Source organism: Etheostoma cragini, chromosome 11, assembly GCF_013103735.1.
Source record: "Etheostoma cragini isolate CJK2018 chromosome 11, CSU_Ecrag_1.0, whole genome shotgun sequence".
Taxonomy (NCBI): domain Eukaryota; kingdom Metazoa; phylum Chordata; class Actinopteri; order Perciformes; family Percidae; genus Etheostoma; species Etheostoma cragini.
Genome location: NC_048417.1, coordinates 11249738 through 11267835, shown reverse-complemented (window position 1 = coordinate 11267835; position 18098 = coordinate 11249738). Strand labels below are relative to the sequence as shown.

The 18098-nt window shown below is 39.7% G+C and overlaps 2 protein-coding genes across 7 annotated transcripts; both read right to left on the bottom strand.

The window, feature by feature from the left end:
• Positions 1-27: 27 nt before the first annotated feature.
• Positions 28-3587, bottom strand: txndc9 (thioredoxin domain containing 9). 2 transcript variants are annotated; one of them, XM_034885769.1, is made up of 5 exons: positions 3487-3587; positions 2276-2473; positions 1542-1660; positions 699-953; positions 28-577 (listed from the first exon to the last, which is right to left on the bottom strand). In XM_034885769.1, exons 2-5 carry the CDS (start codon positions 2447-2449, stop codon positions 457-459), a joined length of 669 nt encoding a protein of 222 aa, XP_034741660.1. In that variant the 5' UTR covers positions 2450-2473; positions 3487-3587; the 3' UTR covers positions 28-456. The 2 variants fall into 2 exon arrangements, with proteins under 2 accessions (XP_034741660.1, XP_034741662.1); XM_034885771.1 differs by having other exon boundaries at positions 3501-3523.
• A 2040-nt stretch (positions 3588-5627) lies between these two features.
• rev1 (REV1 DNA directed polymerase) lies at positions 5628-16321 on the bottom strand. Of its 5 annotated transcripts, none has more exons than XM_034885497.1 (22): positions 16022-16321; positions 14237-14312; positions 13381-13513; positions 13011-13179; positions 12376-12915; positions 11468-12255; positions 10484-10582; positions 10235-10351; positions 9973-10099; positions 9750-9878; positions 9502-9656; positions 9305-9424; positions 8994-9214; positions 8719-8891; positions 8378-8604; positions 8106-8296; positions 7731-8015; positions 7358-7457; positions 7046-7254; positions 6778-6928; positions 6585-6687; positions 5628-6482 (listed from the first exon to the last, which is right to left on the bottom strand). In XM_034885497.1, exons 2-22 carry the CDS (start codon positions 14300-14302, stop codon positions 6371-6373), a joined length of 4215 nt encoding a protein of 1404 aa, XP_034741388.1. In that variant the 5' UTR covers positions 14303-14312; positions 16022-16321; the 3' UTR covers positions 5628-6370. The 5 variants fall into 5 exon arrangements, 4 of the variants coding, with proteins under 4 accessions (XP_034741388.1, XP_034741389.1, XP_034741390.1 ...); XM_034885498.1 differs by having other exon boundaries at positions 7046-7251; XM_034885499.1 differs by having other exon boundaries at positions 8106-8227.
• Positions 16322-18098: the final 1777 nt, after the last annotated feature.

The window sequence follows — 18098 nt, the reverse complement described above, 5'->3', positions numbered from 1 at the left end:
TACAAAATCACAGAAGCATACCTTTTATTTTTATTAAGCCTGCATTAGTCAAGTCATACTCTTGCTACAAGGAAATGTGATGTAAAAATGAATTCTGATGCTACAAGATGATTTTGGGAATAATGAATCATGGTTTCTGTTCAAACATCAGACTCACATGGTTACAAGAAAACACTTGAAATAACAAAAAAATACCCAAATGAGCACAGCCGTAAGTGCATGTATGTAATTTTTGTTGTTCAAATGTAATTAATTAAATAAGGCTAAAGCAAAAAGCACTTTAATAAAAAAACAAAAAATTGGATTTGAGATGTGGTATATTAAAATAAAATCTCATGAATGGAAAAGTCACTGAGAAAAGGGGAGAAGAAAAATGAAAGCGGGTTGTCTGCTAAACTTTTATTTCCTTTAAGGAGGTAGCCCTGAGAGAAAAAAACAGATGCCTGTTGGTGCTTTTCAATCATCTTCAGAATCAGAATCAGAGTCATAACCTCCCCCTCTGATGGTTTTCTTCTCCACCTTTGTGAACTTTGTGCCCGACCTCTTTGTCATTGTAGGAGGCTCCATCAGGTTACCACTAGAAGAAATAAAAATAAAAGAATGTTTAAATCAGGTTGCATATTGTCTTTATCAGCTCATTAATGTGATTCTGTAGCTATGTCTAAAAGGTGAAGGTGGGAGTCGACTGTATGTCTCACCTGTAGTTAATAACATCTGCACAGCCCAGTCTCCATTCAAGCATCTCTGTGGAAAACTCATCTGTGTTCCCCAGGTCAGAGAATCCAACCACATAGTCCTTTGTTTTTCCATCTAATAGCAAGGCCAGCGTAGGAATGACCTTGATCCGCAGCCTCTCTGTCAGAAACGGGGCCTTTTCCACATTCAGTTTGATGAATTTGGTCTCAACGTGCTTCTTTGCCAAGATGGCCAAGTGTTTGTCAAGGATCTTACATCTTTATGTAGGGAGCAGAGGACAGAATGACAAGTTCAGCAGCCTGATGTACAACGTACTCATGTTACTAAAATTAAAAAACAAAGAAGCAATCTAACATAAAAAATGGGATCATTTTAACGATAGTTAAGTAACACAATGAACTAAAAGCTGAGTGCTAGTAAATGGTACGGTGCTGAGTCCTGGAAGTGATATTCTTATACATTTACTAAAAGTGACTAAACTAGGGGCTGCAACTATAGATTTACACAACAGATTTTTTTTCTTCTTTTAGACGTATTATTTAGTATTAGGGCTCTAGCCGTTTTAGTATGTGTGCCATCTGTCAGTGCGGGTGTCCTGGTGCATGCAGCTGCCCGGTAACAGTTAGCTGTATGTTGTTAGCAACGTGTGGAGCTCAGCAACACGCTGATTGGTGAACGTTATCTCTAAGAGCTTTATAATCTGCACAGCACAAATCATCTGGCAGGTTAATGTTCTGTTGACTGAAAAATGACAAATCGCTTTTGGCACTAGATTCAATTTCTCAAATCGTACAGGTCGGTCACTTCATTGATTTAAATAAATACTAGCTATAGCCTAGACTTACCTGAAGGTAGAATTTTTGTAGAAGTGGCAGACAACGTTCTTGCTATCTTTGACCTCGCTGAAAAAGTCTTTCTCACTTGAGATTTCTCTGTACTCTCCATGGCCTTTAGACAACCACTCCTTAAAAACAGAGAACTAGGGTGAGTAGCAGAACAAATCTCAAACAATAGAAAAACTGGCTTTACAGGCGAGCATGAAAACATTTTTTTGTTGGCTAATTTGGAATGTGAAAATTTTTGAAAAACCATTTTCCCCTTCAAAGATCACTAGATTCCAGATGCAAGACTTAGTCTATAAAAAAAAAAAAAAAAAAAATCACCCCAGGGTACCCACTATGGTCCTTAAAATTAAATTACTTTTCCAAAATCACTACAAAACAGGTTTTCATTAATAAAAATGATGTGCTGCAGCATCTTTGTAATGGCTCTGGGAAGACAAAAATAAAAATCTCTTCTTCAGAAATTGTTCCAGAAATCCGGTGACAACTTGAATAAGGCCAAACTTAAGCTGTCACATGATAACAAATCGCCTCCAAGAAATAATTATTACTCGTCATAGCAAGCTCCAAGACACCATTTACAACAGTGTCGTGGATATGTTAAAATGTTTGCAGTGGGCGTGGTGCGATATAAATGTTGCACTTGGTGTATTAAGTGTATTCACTAAATGGCCCAGATAATGTAATCTGCTTCAAAAACTGAATATAAAACTGTTAAAATAAGACATCACACATACCTGCTTCTGTTTCTGTGCTTTTTTAAGTGCCTCTAATCGCTTCTCCTTCAGTCTATCCAAATCATCTTCATCCATTTCATTCAGTTTGCTCAACTGTGCATCCACCTTCTCCTCCACCAGCTTGGCTGAATGCTCCAAGACCTTTGTTATGATGTCAATTGATTGGTTGGCCATGGTTGCTGCTCAAACTCTTTGAATCTGGGGCAAAAGAACATATAATGTAAACTGAGACATGACAGCAGACAGGTTAACAATAAAGACACCAGTTGAGATTTCCCCTGGCCACAATTGCATGAACATGCTGCAAGGATAACAATTAGGTTAATTTTTTTTTTTTTTACTATGAAAATACACTGTCTGACTCAGCTTAATGCAGTCTAATGCAAAGTTTAGTGTTGATTCAATTCCATAGTCGTTTTGGGGGCTGTAGATTGTGATAATGGTTAACTTTACTGCGCCACATGGAGACATGTTTCTAATATTAAGTTTAAAAATGTTGAAGGGGTTCAAAACTGAACATTAGAACCACCATGAAGGTACCGTTATGGTTTATGACTGGGCAGTAGTATTGCAATTCATTTTGCTAGGTGTAACGTTTTCAACTGGCATCTGTAAACCCAGGCATGGCTGCAACCCACCATAACATGAGCAACGCAGCAACTTTGCTACTACGATAACAACGTACGTACGTAGCTAATGTTACTGCCCACTCATTGCGAAAAACGATACGGCGAAAGCTGTCAGACTGAACAGCGTCTTTTAGGTAACGCTAGAGACAAAGCCTTGGTGACAACTGGGCACACCTTATTTTCACATCGCCGGTTGTTAGCCATACCTCACGGATTGTTAGCCAGCTGCGATAACGTAACTTAGCTAACGTTACTTGGTTACGATCTTCTTATCTGTTCGTCATTTCATCTTTCGCTCTGTGCAGCTAATTATTACACGGCAGTCAATCAAAAAAAGAAGCTAGGTGCTAACTCCTGCAAATAATCCAAGGAACAATCAGACCATTATAACGTTATGTTAGCCTGCTAAGCTAGCTAGCATTAGCCCTTTGAATGTCCTATAGCTTGCTATGTTAATGTTAACACCTCATACAAGTATGGACAAGTGTTTTAGATGGTAGATAACGTCATCAATGTGTGGTTTTAAATTAAAACATACTAATGCATAACCACACCACCGCCAAATGTCTGGGTTAACGTTACCTGATTGAACTCAACGACACCTCTGTTCTTACGCGATATGCAAACGGTTGCTGCGCACACTGCGAATGTAACGTCACAGTAGGCAAGTTTCACGTTAAACCACATCCGGGCAATTAATAAAATAAGTTAAAAAAATAAGTATTTTAAAAAAAAAATAAGTATTTTTTTAACCCTTGTGTTGTCTTCCCGTCAACCATGAAAAAAAAAGTTTCGGTGACGTTTTTTCAACATTATTATCGCTTTTTTTCACACATTTGTCACTTTTTCAATGTATAAGGTGTTTTTTTGATATTTTTATTGTTGACATTTTCAGCTCTTATTTTGACGGCCCATTTTTTGTGAGAAAATAATTAACTGAAAACGGGTCAATTTGACTTGTGATCATGCTTGTGATGGTTGTTTCCATAACGCTAAATCTTTGCATTGTTTTTGAAAAAAAATCTATATTTAAAATCATAAAAATTATTTAAGTATTTGCTGTATTATTTATATATTTGGAGCTCAAATCTCAAACACCTAAGTGAAAAATAAAATAACGTGGCAACTTGTAAGATTTCAGTCCTACTTGATTCTTATTTGGGTAAAATCCTAGAATTGTAATGAGCATTTAGCAGTGTGCAGCATACAAGTGTGTATATTATACATACATATATATATATATATATATATATATATATATTACATAGATACATTTGTGTTATATATACATATGTATTATATTGTATGTGCTGTATGTATAATATACACTTCTATCAGTTGGCAATAGACTTAATTACCATTGTGTTACCTCCTTCCACAGTAGTCTTAACAGATTTATTTAAATGAAAATCTTCAATATTATTGAAATTGTTTTGTTTGTATTTAATACTAAATAAAAAACAAAACTGATCAAATAATATTACAAAACACACACAGTGTAGATGAAGATGAGTCTTGATCTTCCAAGAATAGATTTTTGTCACTATTCCCAGTTTGTAATACACCAGTAGAAGAAAATAGCTATTTTCCCCTTTCAAAAGGTTACTTTCAGAACCAACATGATTGGAAACCCTTCTACTATTCAGGTTATAACCTTTAACAATCACAAAGACAAATAAATAAATACAGAGATTACAGTTTATTACCAAGAATTAGAAAACTTAGAAACAAGTTCACAGCTTCAGGTCTTCAGGCACAAGCCAGTTTAAAGAAGACAAGACTGACCAATTTTAACTTCTGGCCATTCCCTTCTGGAAAGATTAGAAAGATGAAAAGCAAACATCTTGAAAGTGATTGGAGACTTGCACATTCTGAATTACATTCATTTCAACAAGTTGAAAAAAAAAAATGACGGACTGATTTGTTTTGCATATAGGGGCTACTTCAAGCCAGTCAGCCGCATGTGCTGAATACTTCAAATCACCAATCATAAAAGTTAAGTTTACAATAAAATGTTGTAGCCACAAGCCCAACAAATGTCTCCAATGTATGAAGTACACAAGTACATACTTGAAATAAAAATGAGGTCACCTGTTCCTTTTCAAATCCTGCATTATTTCAATATTCAGATTTGTGAAACTGGTAACTACATTGCAAACACACTAGAAAAAATGTACTCCAGATAAAAAGGCTTTTTGAAACTTTACATTATCTTGAAGGAACATCTCACTTGCTAGTGAAAAAAAGAAGTGCATAGGCTACTTATTGATTGCCATAACCCCTGTCACTATCCTCCCAAGTCAGAGTGCTACTGAGAATCAACAGTTAACCTCACATGAAGTGCTTTGGCCAGCTTCTGACATCCATGTTGGAACACAAACAAGCAATTAAAGAGTGAGAAGATTTTACAATTTAAAGACAGTTACTAAGAATTCACTACATGTAAACGATACAAGGGGTAACCCCTCCACATACATATTTTCTCGTAAAACTTTTAACAAGGGTCTTTAAAAACATTATTTACATTCTACTATAATAACAAGGTTTGGCAAAAAGATACCACTTTATGCAACAGACTATTTATATATATATATATATATATATATATATATATATATATATATATATATATATATATATATATATATATATATATATATATATATATATATATATATATATATATATATATATATATATATATATATATATGTATGTATGTATTTTTTTTGTGACAGCATTAGTAGAGAGTTCACGTCAGTACAAGTGGCATGGAGCACCAAAGAAACACTGATGAAAAACAAGGCATTTTAATCCTACCATTTCTGATATTATCATAAGTCTGGCTGTCAAATGTCTGAGGTGTGCTACAAGTCTAACTGATACCAAAATCTCCAAAAGGTGCTTTACGTTTATACATTATGGATGTGTTGTCATTATTTTAAACCGAGACTGATTTAACTGCATACATGGAGAAAAAAAAATCTCAACACGTGCCTGCGTATTTTAAACCTTAAGAACACATAGGAGACGTTAACTGCTATTTCAGATGAAAAACGCGCATCAGGAGAAAATTAAAAATCTTATAAGGCCTGGCTTGTATTACAAATAGTTAAGCACTGCCTGCAAAATGTTTTAATTTGTATAAAATTTCACATATGTTTATTTAGAAAAGAACTCCATTTGAAAAATGATATTTAAAAAAAGCTGCTACGCTTATCATCGTTCTGAGTTTTGGTGAGTAGATTCTAAGGACATTTCTGCCTTTCAGTTTGTCTCAGTTTCACTTTGTACAAAAAATAATGAACTGTACAAAATCTCATTAAATACTGTCATGGCTCTTGTAACACTAACTAACCCTAATTTAGACGTCATAATTCGTATTGCGGATGACCCTGTGAAAGTAGCAAAATCAAAAGTCTTGGTGTAATGGTAACACACAGAGATAATAGTAGCCCCTCCTTCTTCATACTACTTTCAGGGTGCTACCATAAGCCTGCTGCACAACCACCTGCACGTTGTCTAGGATGAAGTCGAAAGCCATACTCCAAACAGACTCTACCGACTGCTGCATGAGCCTGCAGAGAAAAGACCAAAAGACAAAATAAAGAATAAATGAAAACACAAAAGAAAGAGTGGGAGGTTGAGGAACTGAGGTGGCTTAACCGTAAAGTTCTTACCTTTTCATATATTTTATAATCAAATCCAACTTCTCCAGATCTTTATCCTCAATCAGATCAGTGCAGTATTTTACCACCTGCAGGATGTCCTCCTCCATGGGTTCTAACAAAAAGTAAGAAGTGATTACTTGTATTACATACAACATAAGTAACTGCATGAGTAGGCACTATGGGAGAGCTGTTCACTGTCTACCTGTTATGGTAGTGACCCATTCCCGTAGGAGTGTTTTAATGTCCGTTAGGTCATAGGCTCCTGCCAACACTGGAGAAGGGCGAGGAATGAATTTGGACAGAGACTCTGGGATGTCTTGTTTTGAGGTCGATGTAGAGGGACAGTTTTCAGTCTGTGCAGAGGAAACAAGTGGGAGCTGGAAAGATTACTTAGAGTTAAAACTGCCAAAAAAGTGTACATCTGCACACGCTGCCACTATCAACACATACACAACTTTTATTCGCCTCACCTTTACTACATTTACTGTTTCCCGTGCTTTTATAGAATGTGGTAGGGTTTTGGCTGGGCTGTTGGTTGTGTGATGCCTTTTTAGAGGGGAAAGACCTTTTTTAACAGGGCTCACAGCATTTTTTCTCTTGTAGCGCCGCTTCACCCGACCAATGCCGACTCCAAGTCCTGACTGTTTTAGCTGCAACAGTGGATTATTCTGCTCCACTGCTGAGAAGCCAAGAGCAAAAACAAAAGATAAAGAGAATATGCAAGCTGATAATAGTAGAAAAAAAGCTAAACTAATTCTTAACAAATTCCCCTGGGAACTTACATATTTTTGCCTGGGGCTGGACATTTGTTACGCGGTTGTAGGCAGACTTAAGTTCATCCTGGAGCTCTTTGGGAAGGGCAGCAAATACGTCCGGATCAACCTACAGTCAGAAATCAGAGAGACTAAAGAAAATCCAACATCTATTCATAAACAATTACATCAACTGTATATAATATATATAATATAATTATGCTCATTTGGAGAAAAGCTTTTGCCCTTTGAATAAAAGGTGCCTTTTAAGTTTTACATGTCTTGATATTTTTAACATACACGACCGTAATAAGTGTTCACACTTCTCTGTGACAACTTGAGCTTTTAACAGATTTATGGATTATTTACAAAAGGCAAAATATCCAAACATTTGCATCCCTACCTGTGAGAAGTTTGGTAGTTCCAGTACAATTCCCGGACTGTCTGGCTGGTTTGGAATCTGTAGGAGCAATGTGCCAATAGGTGGAGTGTAGAGTGCAGGACCAGAGACTGGAGGACAAAGTGGGGAAGTAGGATGAGACTTTAGAGATGGAGGCTGTGGAGGAGGAGCAGAGGGCCGTGGACTGGGTGACCGATGGTTACTTGCTCTCCCATCCCAATTAGTCCACGACTGTTCCACTTGTTCTCTCAGATCTGCAGGCAACGCCGCCAACACTGAATGATCCACCTTGGATATCGTAAAGAAACCCAAGTTGTTTAAAACATTTAACTGTTCAGCCGCTGTTTAATCTATTAGACGTACGCTGCAAGTCTTTACCTGTGAAGGGGAGGGGACCTCAATACTAAAGTTGAGACGGGCTCGAGAATGTTTTGGAGTTTGTCTGCATGCCTGCTGGTCTCTGCTCGTCCCTGGGACTGGCTCGGGAGAGGACAGAGGACCTGGAGAGGAGTGAGATGATGGGCCTGTGGTTGAGGAAGTCCTTTCCTGATGTGTGTTGTCAGCAGCATCTGTAATATTGATTCTGAGCTCAATTGATTTCACAGACAACAACCAATATATAAACTGAAACACAAAGACTTTACACAAACCTTTGTGACTGGATCTCGCACTTCCCTGGCATAGCAACATTTCTTTGATGGAGCGTGTCCTGGGGCCCGAAGAGTCCTGGGGGACAGAGTGATGTCCCTCAAGAAGCTGAACCTGGATGCCAACTCCTCTCATGTCCAGAATCTGCAACTTCATGGCGTGAAACAGCTTGATGACTGCAGCGGCTATCAGCTGACCACTGTCAGTGGATTGAGCGAGCATCACAGTCCTGACAAAAAAAGGATAAAAAATGAGTCTACAGAGAGACAATAACATGGATAAGAGACATAGAGGACATTTTCAATCAACCCAAAACATACGCAGATGGTAGTTTCTTTCCTACCTGGCTAAGCTATCACATATGCCATGACCGCCGTATTTAGCCGATTCGAGCGGCGCTCCAACCTTGCGAACCATGACCTTAAGGGTAACTCTGCGTCCCCGCAGCCCTGCTTCTTGTAAACGTTTTTGGACCTCCATGGACAAGTTAGTCATGAAAGACTCTGCCTCATCCACCTGATCAAAGAGGTAGGGGGAGAAGAGGGTTTGAGAGATGGGAAATGCTGATATGATGATGATAAAGAGGAGATGGAACAGGAGAAAGAAAGTAGGTCTAACCGTGGCAAATCGAATGTTGTAGTTCATCTCAGCTGAGACGGACTTCCTTTCCTTCTCGTAGCGGACAGGTCGGTCGTCTAGCCCCCTGCAAAAGCGGAACAGGGTCTGTCCGGTCCGGGGTCCAAACTTCTTTTGCAGCTGAGACAGAGATACCTGTTGGAGGTCCCCACATGACCTCACACCCATAGCAGCCAGTTTTCTGCCCATAACAGGCCCAACACCTAGAGAGAGAAATGAAAATTTGATCAAATATTTACCACAGGAAAGACTGTATGCTGACAGCCGTGACTAGCAGATTGTGCTGTATCTACCTGGTAAGCTGGTCACTGGCAGGTCTCTGATAAAATCATCCACTTCTTCAGACTTTAAGAAGTACTGGCCATCTGGCTTGGCCTTACGGGTCGCCAACCGAGCCAACAGAATGTTGGACCCTGAACAGATGAGTCAGCCTGAGTTTGTTAAACAGGAACGCTGTCTTGATGTATTTTACAATATAAGACAAACTCACCCATGCCCACTGAAGCACAGCATTCAGTTTTCTCCTTGATGTCTGCTCTGATTGCACTAGCCAGATCTTCCGGGTTGATGCCCAACTCAGTTAGCAGAGCAGAGCCGTCAATCAACACTTCGTCACAGCTTAGAGCCTCAATGTCATGGGTGTAACTGCAAAAAAACAATGAAAAGGTATGCTTTAGGTAATCTTTAATGTAAACAAGAGGGAAGTGATTTAAAAATTGACAAGGAAGTTCTTCTTACCCAGCCAGAGTCTCATACATGGTGAGAGCCACCTCTTTATAGGCCTCAAAATCATATGGGACAGACTGCAGTGAGGGACACAGCTGTTTTGCTTTGCCAAAAAACATCCCGTTTCTCACACCAGCTTGCCTGTGAGAGAAAACCGATTCCCGTTAGTACAAAATACAGACATTTGTGATGTTTAATATAAATGGAAAACCCACAAGTGTGTGATTCATCTTACCTAGCTTCATAACTGCAGGATGCAATCTCTGCCATTGAGAGAGTGGCAGCAGCCTGGTCCACTACGTTGGCATGGGAGTCAGGACTCTCTTGTGAAGGACTTCTGTGTAGATCCTCATCTGCACTTTCTGAGAGGCAGAACAAGGATACACTTAAAAGATAAGTAAGACATGTACAGGAAAATACAGGAAACACACTGAGTCGAGCTTATGAAAACCAAGGTCAGCACACTCAAACCAACAAGTTGAGCATGATGATCTCACCAGGTTGAGGATGAGTATGTTTCCTCTGGTAGTACTGCTGCTCCAGCTGAGGCTGGGCCCCGGGCCTCAGGGGCACTCTGCCCTGTCCACGGTTACTGGTCACAGCTATAGGCTTCCCTGCAAGACAATCATGAACTCAACCAGGAGCACAGACAGGATGGATGGGACTATTCTATACATCACGTGCCTGCATATCATCAACATGTTTTACTGACAGCACACAATTTAAACAGTAAAAAGGTGCCTTACCTCTGAGCTCTGGTCGATGTCGGATCCCCACGGACACAAAGAAACAGTCCATGTCCACATGAAGAATACAAGATTTAACACTTGTGGGTGCCGACGTTCCTGATGAACAAAAAAAATACACACAAGATTGTCAGTTTTCCAAATCACAAATTAACATGAGCGTCTAAATCCAGTTTAAAACGGGCCACACATGCATCATCAGTACATCGTCAATTAGCAGGGACACAGATGAGATCCCATTGAGAACATTTTGTTAATCTTTTAGAAATAGAACACCTACTCCTTGGTTTTATGGTGCTTGTTTGCTTATTCACGATGAGACAACTTAAGATGTTTTTAGCATTCATTCACACGACCCAAACTGGTCCAACAGAGGAACACCTTCTCTAAGAGGCTCCAACAGCTTCGATGTCGCACGGACCGCTACAAGAATTCATTCATACCACGGGCAATAACACTTTTTAACACTGGCTGCTAAATAAGACTGAGACATCACAATACTGCACTTAATGCAACTTGCACAATAGGTTTATCTACATATTTATCATACAATTTAAGCCGTTGAAAATTTTTGTATTCCCAAATTATATATATTCATATATTTCTACTTGTATTTTATCCTATTATTATTTTATGTATATTGTTTATATGTACTGTACATTGTATCCTAGTATTTCATTTATATTTATACTCTGTGTTGTGTGACTGATATTTCGCTGCAGTAACACTATAATTTCCCATTTTATTGGGATCAATAAATAAATAAATAAATATCTATCTATCTATCTATCTATCTATCCATCTATCTATCTATCTATCTATAGTCGAGGGAAACAGGACACATGAGAATGAATATCACTAATGTCAATGTCTGAATTTGAACAGGAGAAGTTGGAGTTATGAGGTATGCGTCTTGGACTGTGTAGTCACTTCAATTTACCCTTCTTTAACAAAAATAAATCAATAGCAGCTTTTATTTCTTACCTTGACTGTCCGTTGTACGCTGGGCCACAGATTTCCTCAGTCGGTCTTTCCCAGGAAAGGAGGCCCCTCCCTCTGCTTTTCGCTTCCCGTGCAGTTCATTGACATACTCAGAAAAGCTGGACCTCCATGTGGAGATCTGATGTAAACGTGAGTGAGAGTAGAACTCAGAGATCAAACCGCCTGTCTGTGCCAGCAGCTGAGCTGATGACTTAGATGGTGAGAAAGCCTTTTCAGTGGGAGGATCCGGTTTGGCTGTTACGTTGGTTGTGTTAAGCGAGGCCGGGTCAGACGAAAAGGCATTATGGTCACTTCCGTTCAGTCGAATTGGAACATGTGAAGGCTTTTCCAGATTCAAATCAACCTGACGGGATTGCTGGACCTGTTTTGGGAGAAGGTGGCTTTCACTGGCTTTTATAGCCTCCTGGTAGGTGGGTGGTGGAGGTTTAGGTCTCTGCTCATTGGCTCCATGTACACTGGATTGCTTTAGAAAGACAGGAGACTGGTCATTTTGTTTTGGAGGACTATGGGGAAACTCATAAGGGTCAGGGTTGCTCTGAAACTGTACTGGAGGACTGTGAGGTTTATCATCTGAACTCTTGACTCTGGGTTCATCTGTAACAGGAGACAGGTCCTCTGGCTTTAAGGCACCATTAACGAGGTGAGTGTGTCCATTTGTCAGATGGGCTTCCTTCACCACATGCGGGAGAGGATTTCCTTTGCCACAATCTTGTACTTCATTCATTTTGGAATGGCTCATCACATTCAATGAGGTCTGTAATAATCTGCTTCTGTGGGATAAAAAGGTGAATAAGAGATGTCTTAATCAATATTAATGTAACAAGATCTTCCAATTGTGTGTGCAAAACTTTTTAATCGCTCACTTAAGTAAAAGAGAAATGCATACTCACATTTTTAATTCCACTTCTTTGCAGCCACTCTGGGCACTGTTGCAAGAAGAGTTGTTCTGAGGTTGTGGTCGACTAGCTCTTTGATTTTGAAGATTAGAAGGAGCTGTTTGAACAGTAGACTGTTGGGGCTTATGTGGGTGCTTTGTGGGGCTTGGGTTAGACTGCAGGTGGGTGTGCAAAGGGCTTCTGTGGCTGGGATCTGTATTGAGGTAAGTAGATGCTAAGTGACTTGGTTGTTGGTTAATGAAGCAAACTCTAGAACTTTGCTGGATGGACTGAGGTTGGACATTGCCTTGGTGAAGTCCACTGTGGCTGGGGTTAGGGATAGAGTAGGATGTGGACTGCTCATGGTGGACTACAGAGTGCTGACTGCTGCCCTGTGGCAGATGAAGCTTTTGATGGACGCTCGGCTGAAGCAGCCCATGGCTGGGTCCTGCGATCTCTGACGTCTGACGCAGAGTTGTGCCAGGGAAGAGTGGGCCTTTCTGTTTAGTGTACAGCTGGTACTGGAAGTACGGCAGGAGACGCCCAGCGTTGATACTGTTTCAAACAAAAGACAAAGTTAACACAAGGATTTTCAGCTAATATTTGACAATATGATATTAAATGAGCAAGACAATTTACAGTAAACATACCTGTCGGTGATCCACTCTGGCCTGATGATCTTTTCCCCTTTGAGCTCCTGAATTTTGCTGTTGGGCAAGTTATTGGTAATGATGTGGGTGGTCTTGCAGCGAGAGTAGTACATGTGGAACTGGCCACCATGCAGCATCATTAGTCTGCGTAGCTCATCTGCACTTGGCTCTGCTCACAAAGAGGCAACCAATAAAACAGTAAACCAAAAAGACACACAAATCATAATATCAGACAATAGTCCTACTTATAGATCTGCAAACAACATCACAAAAGAAAAGTAGATACAGTTATCACATAAAAGCATGACCAGAAAGAATGTTAAAGAATGTTTACTTTTTTTTTTACATTAGTACTGTAGCGCAGTGTTACCTGTGTACCCATTGACATAGATGGCCACACCGATAAAAATATTGGAGCATGAGCCATCCTTTTGTTTCTCTCTGGGGGCATCAAGTTTGAACTGCTCCTCCAGCTTAGAAACCTTTGCCGCCATATAGCCGCCCTATAAACACAAAGAAGAGCAGTGAGACAGAACCAGTCTTGATATGCAGGTATGAATATTACAAGGCCTTCTCTTACAATAAGGTGTAGTATGTCTACTTCCATCACCAAGCAACACTTTAACTTCAAGTACAAAGAATAAACCCTGTGATATGTGTATGTGTGTGTGTGTGTGTGTGTGTGTGTGTGTGTTTGTGTATATGTATATATATTTTTTTCAATGTTGCTTTTTTATCTGACATGCTTGCATACCATGTGCATTTTCTTTTATGGTTGGTACATAGGGGTATTGAGATATAAATATGGACACACACGTTAAAAAATTAATTTTCTCTTTCAGTTACAGAGACATTGTCTAATTTACTGTCTTGCTATACAGTAGTGAGATGTTGGCTGTATGGCTATATGCAGCTCTCACATCTGTTTCAGGCTCTTAGCTATCATAATACAATTGCAGGGAGTAAAGAATAAGACTTCACTTCCAGCAATATTGTGAATCTCCCTATGCATTAACCATGAAATACATTTTATCCCGCTGCATATTTTACTCTTAACACAGTACTCTTAACAATTGCCCATTCAGCTGCCTATCTACTTACCTTAAGGTTACACTTCTCCGACAGTCATATAGCCTACTGTTTTCCTTTTTAGATTGAGCATGTCCTCATACTGGGTTTTATTTCTGCTTTACATTGTTAATTACCACAACATGAGAGATACCCACCCTTTCAGCCCAACCATTGTCATCACTGTCATTGGCTCTCTTCTTTGTCCATGCATCTCGACTCATACTGAGCTCCCTGAAAGCAGCACAAGAGGAGTTACTCATCACTACTGAGTCATACAAGGCAAAGCCAAGTTCAGACACCAGACTGCAAAAAGTTCAGTGCTTAGGTTCTTTATAAAACTATTTAGAGGAGACACTGACTACTGTATTTCTGATGCACACAAATAGCTTTTCATACATACTAAAATGATGCTGGGTGTCAACACTAATCAGATAAAAGGTGTCATTTTAATTACCAACTTACTAATGAGGTAAATACACTTTTGAGAAGTGAAAATTACTGAGTGATTTTTTCTTGCTAGTTTACAAGGTTTTCTCAGGTGTAGACAAACAGTGACACCAGTAACAACTGACATTTATGGCAGTTGTGTTAAGAATTTATTATTGTGGTATAATGTTTATTCAGCATAAATGTTCCGATATTGGTTTTATGCTAAGATTTGTGTCCAAAGGCATGTCAAATCAGGACTACATTATCCCAGAGAGGCTAAAGATTCTTTAAAACACATTGAAGTCTTGTGAAGACCTGCCCAGGCAGCAGGAAGGTAAGGGAAGATTCATGAATATTTATTAGGGAACTCACCCCTGAATGGCTAATACTCATTGCCTGCTTTGGTTGGGTTGGTTAGATTCAGGCAAGAGGAGGGTTATGTATAGGAAAGAGGAGTGGGATTGGTTATTGTTTGGGTAAGAAAATCAGGGCAAGCCAATCAGAGGTGAGTCTACCCCTACCGTCCTGCAACCAGAACCGGATTAACAATTTCCCTCGCCCTGGGCAACAAGACTCAACACCCCCTGCCCCAAATCAACAACTGCAAAGTCGCTATTATCAAGCACATATAGCCTATACTTCCATAATGACAAATCAGGCTTCTGCATGGCTCAGTAGGCTACAGAAGTATGTATTAACAATAGCCTCAGCATAAAGTGCATTCAAGAGACAGAACAAATGCACAAATGTTACATGACCATAACTTTTTACAATTAATATTTCACAGAACTTGGTGGCTACAGAGTAATTATTAAATGTTTCAATATGTAGCCAGTCAAATACCCTTTGACTGCAAGAGTGGCCAGCACGCAGTGTAGTGTGTTGTAACGTAACGCCACCAAAACAAAACACCGAGCCTCTAAACGTTATGAAATTAAACATGCCAGTTTGTAATATTTGTCTTATGCTGTTCTTGTCTTTCTGCTAACGTAATAGACGCGCTGTTATGGATTCTGACTCGCCTTTAGCATACATTACAAATATAACTTTAAATTAAACATGTGTTTATACTTCACCTGGTGGTGCCTCGTGCCCCTCGGGAAGTGACCAGTGACCAAAACTCGCTGCCTGGGCAGATCTTCACGAGACTTCACTGTGTAGGCTACGAATCGGAAGCTAACTTCAGCGTCGTCGGGCAGGTCTACTGCCATTGACAGGTAGGTTACAACAGAGCCCCATGTGGCATTTCGTCAGGTAGCTTAGCCACTCTGCTTTGCTAATTATTCGTGCATGTCGCTGCGCCACGGCACGACATACCATGTCAATTCAAGCAAGCCAAAATACGGGTACAAGTGTTGACTGCACTCGCTAACAATGCTGCCAAAATTAGCTCGCAAACAAAAGGCAGTACCGTTATATGACTTTGTAACTTAAGTACGGTGTTAATCTGTAAACAAACAACAGTCCTGAGTGATTGTAACAGGAGTCACTCGCTTGTCACTCGCTTTTACCTTTTATTCTGTCAGACTGGGTTCTCCGCCACAGACTTCTCTCTGCAGATACAGACCAACACAAACGTTGAGTGCGCAATGATTACGAGGTAAGACCAAAAGCAAAAGCCAAAGCAAAATCCTCCAGACAGTTAGCGTTAGCTCGACTCCTCAACCTTGACTTTGTTATTCAGAGAACACCTTTCGGTGGACAGATATCCCCTTATGTTGTCTTGTTGCCACGCCATGTCTCTTCAACATTTTCGCTCTCCATTTCTACCGCCTGATCCCTTTGCTTTCCTTTTTTCTCAGTGTGCGTCAAGCGAAAAAGGCGACGCGTAGTAGTTCCGGAGAAAATGTCAAAATAAAACATAGGATGATAATTTAACATTTTGTATAGCGTTAGGTGCGTGAGTGTGTTGAATAGACTCATACAATGTACATGTACATGTACAGTACTTGTCCTGTAGCAATAAAAATTATATGTAGCCTATGTTAGGTCATCATACATAGCTTTCTTCTACTCTTATTGAAGTCAATTGGCACAAAGCTTGAATAATCAAAAAGGTGTTGAAGAAACTGAGTCTAGACAGCTAAATAAATCTCGACACTTTTATAATTAAAAAAATCGAAAAATAAACATATGAAATTAATATATATATGAATATTAATATGTTGTTTCTACATAATACAAGTAAGACATTATCATAGGCTAAACTCTAACTGGTTATGGTATTGTGTTAGACATAATAATTGAAAGAAAAAACATAAATGTAGCTGTGAATATTTGTGTACATATTGGTCGGACCCCTTTGGCTAGTTTAGATCAGAAATGATATTTATATTTTGACTAGCAAAAAAAAATGTATTTTATTTTCAAAACCAAAATACGCCGAATTTCCGGTTGACTTGTAGCAGCTCATCCCGGCTACCCTACAGGATGTGTTGTAATGCTGCCACTGTGAGGGCAACTGAGTGTCACCTGAACTGACTGTATAAAATGGCTCTTGGAATAGAAGCTTTGTACAGTTTTAAACCTCACACTCTAATACTTCCGCACCGATTTACTCAATGGCCTCGACACGAGCAAGAGAGCCGTTGGTGTGAAGCTTTTTGATGTAGAAGTAACCGTTGGTTATCGCACTCTACATGATTGTTACCTGCGGCTTAAACCAGGATGTTTTGTGTTCACACCTCCTGTTTTCCTACGGTAGACAGTCGATCAAAAGCCTAGTCTAGGATTCTCCCCCCTCCCAGTATTCCTACTGTCTGGCTCCGAGATTGTCCTCAGACGGCCCGGCATACGGCCACTATAACGGCCGTGACGCAGAGGCACGTGCAGATTGAACGAGCCAGCAGCGTAACGGCAGGCTGTAACCATGGTGGTCCGCAGACGATAACAACCATGTAGGCTACACTCGTCCCCAAAAATAAATAGTGCACTTGTGTCACTTGTCAGTGCTTCTCTTATTCAGAAGCTCATTAAACGAATTCAATTATCATGGAGTAAAATAAGGTCATGCAGACAGAAACGGCAGGCTGCAACCTGTTTTTGTAGGTTACACCAGTGCCTGATTTGATTTAGACTTATTGACACGTGCATGATCTAGCTCTTTAAAATCATTTAAGATAACAACGGGTAAATTGCATAAAGCATGAAGACTTATGTTGATTTACTTGATATTAAATCAAATGGCAAAGGCATATGGACTGCTTAATTTTAGCCTACATAACAGTCATCTTTAAATTAACGACAGTGGAATAAAAAAAGGTCATAATACAGGGAAGGAAAATTAGATTAGTTTGCATCAAACCCCATTTCACAGAATCAAAAACACCATGATGCTATTGACCCAAGGTTTGTCATGGCCTGAAGAGACCCCTTATTGGTTGTTCTCTGTTGCTATGGTACCAGACATCTGATGCTGAAGTTTCATGCACAACTTGAGACTGTGTCGTGTAGCAGGAAGTATAGTTGCAGTGATGAATAGTCAGAGAGTGACTGATGAATGTGTGAGTGTGCAGAGAGAGAGAGAGAGAGAGAGGGAGATCTCTGCACAGCTGGGCCGACTAAGGAGTCTGACTCACACACTGTCAT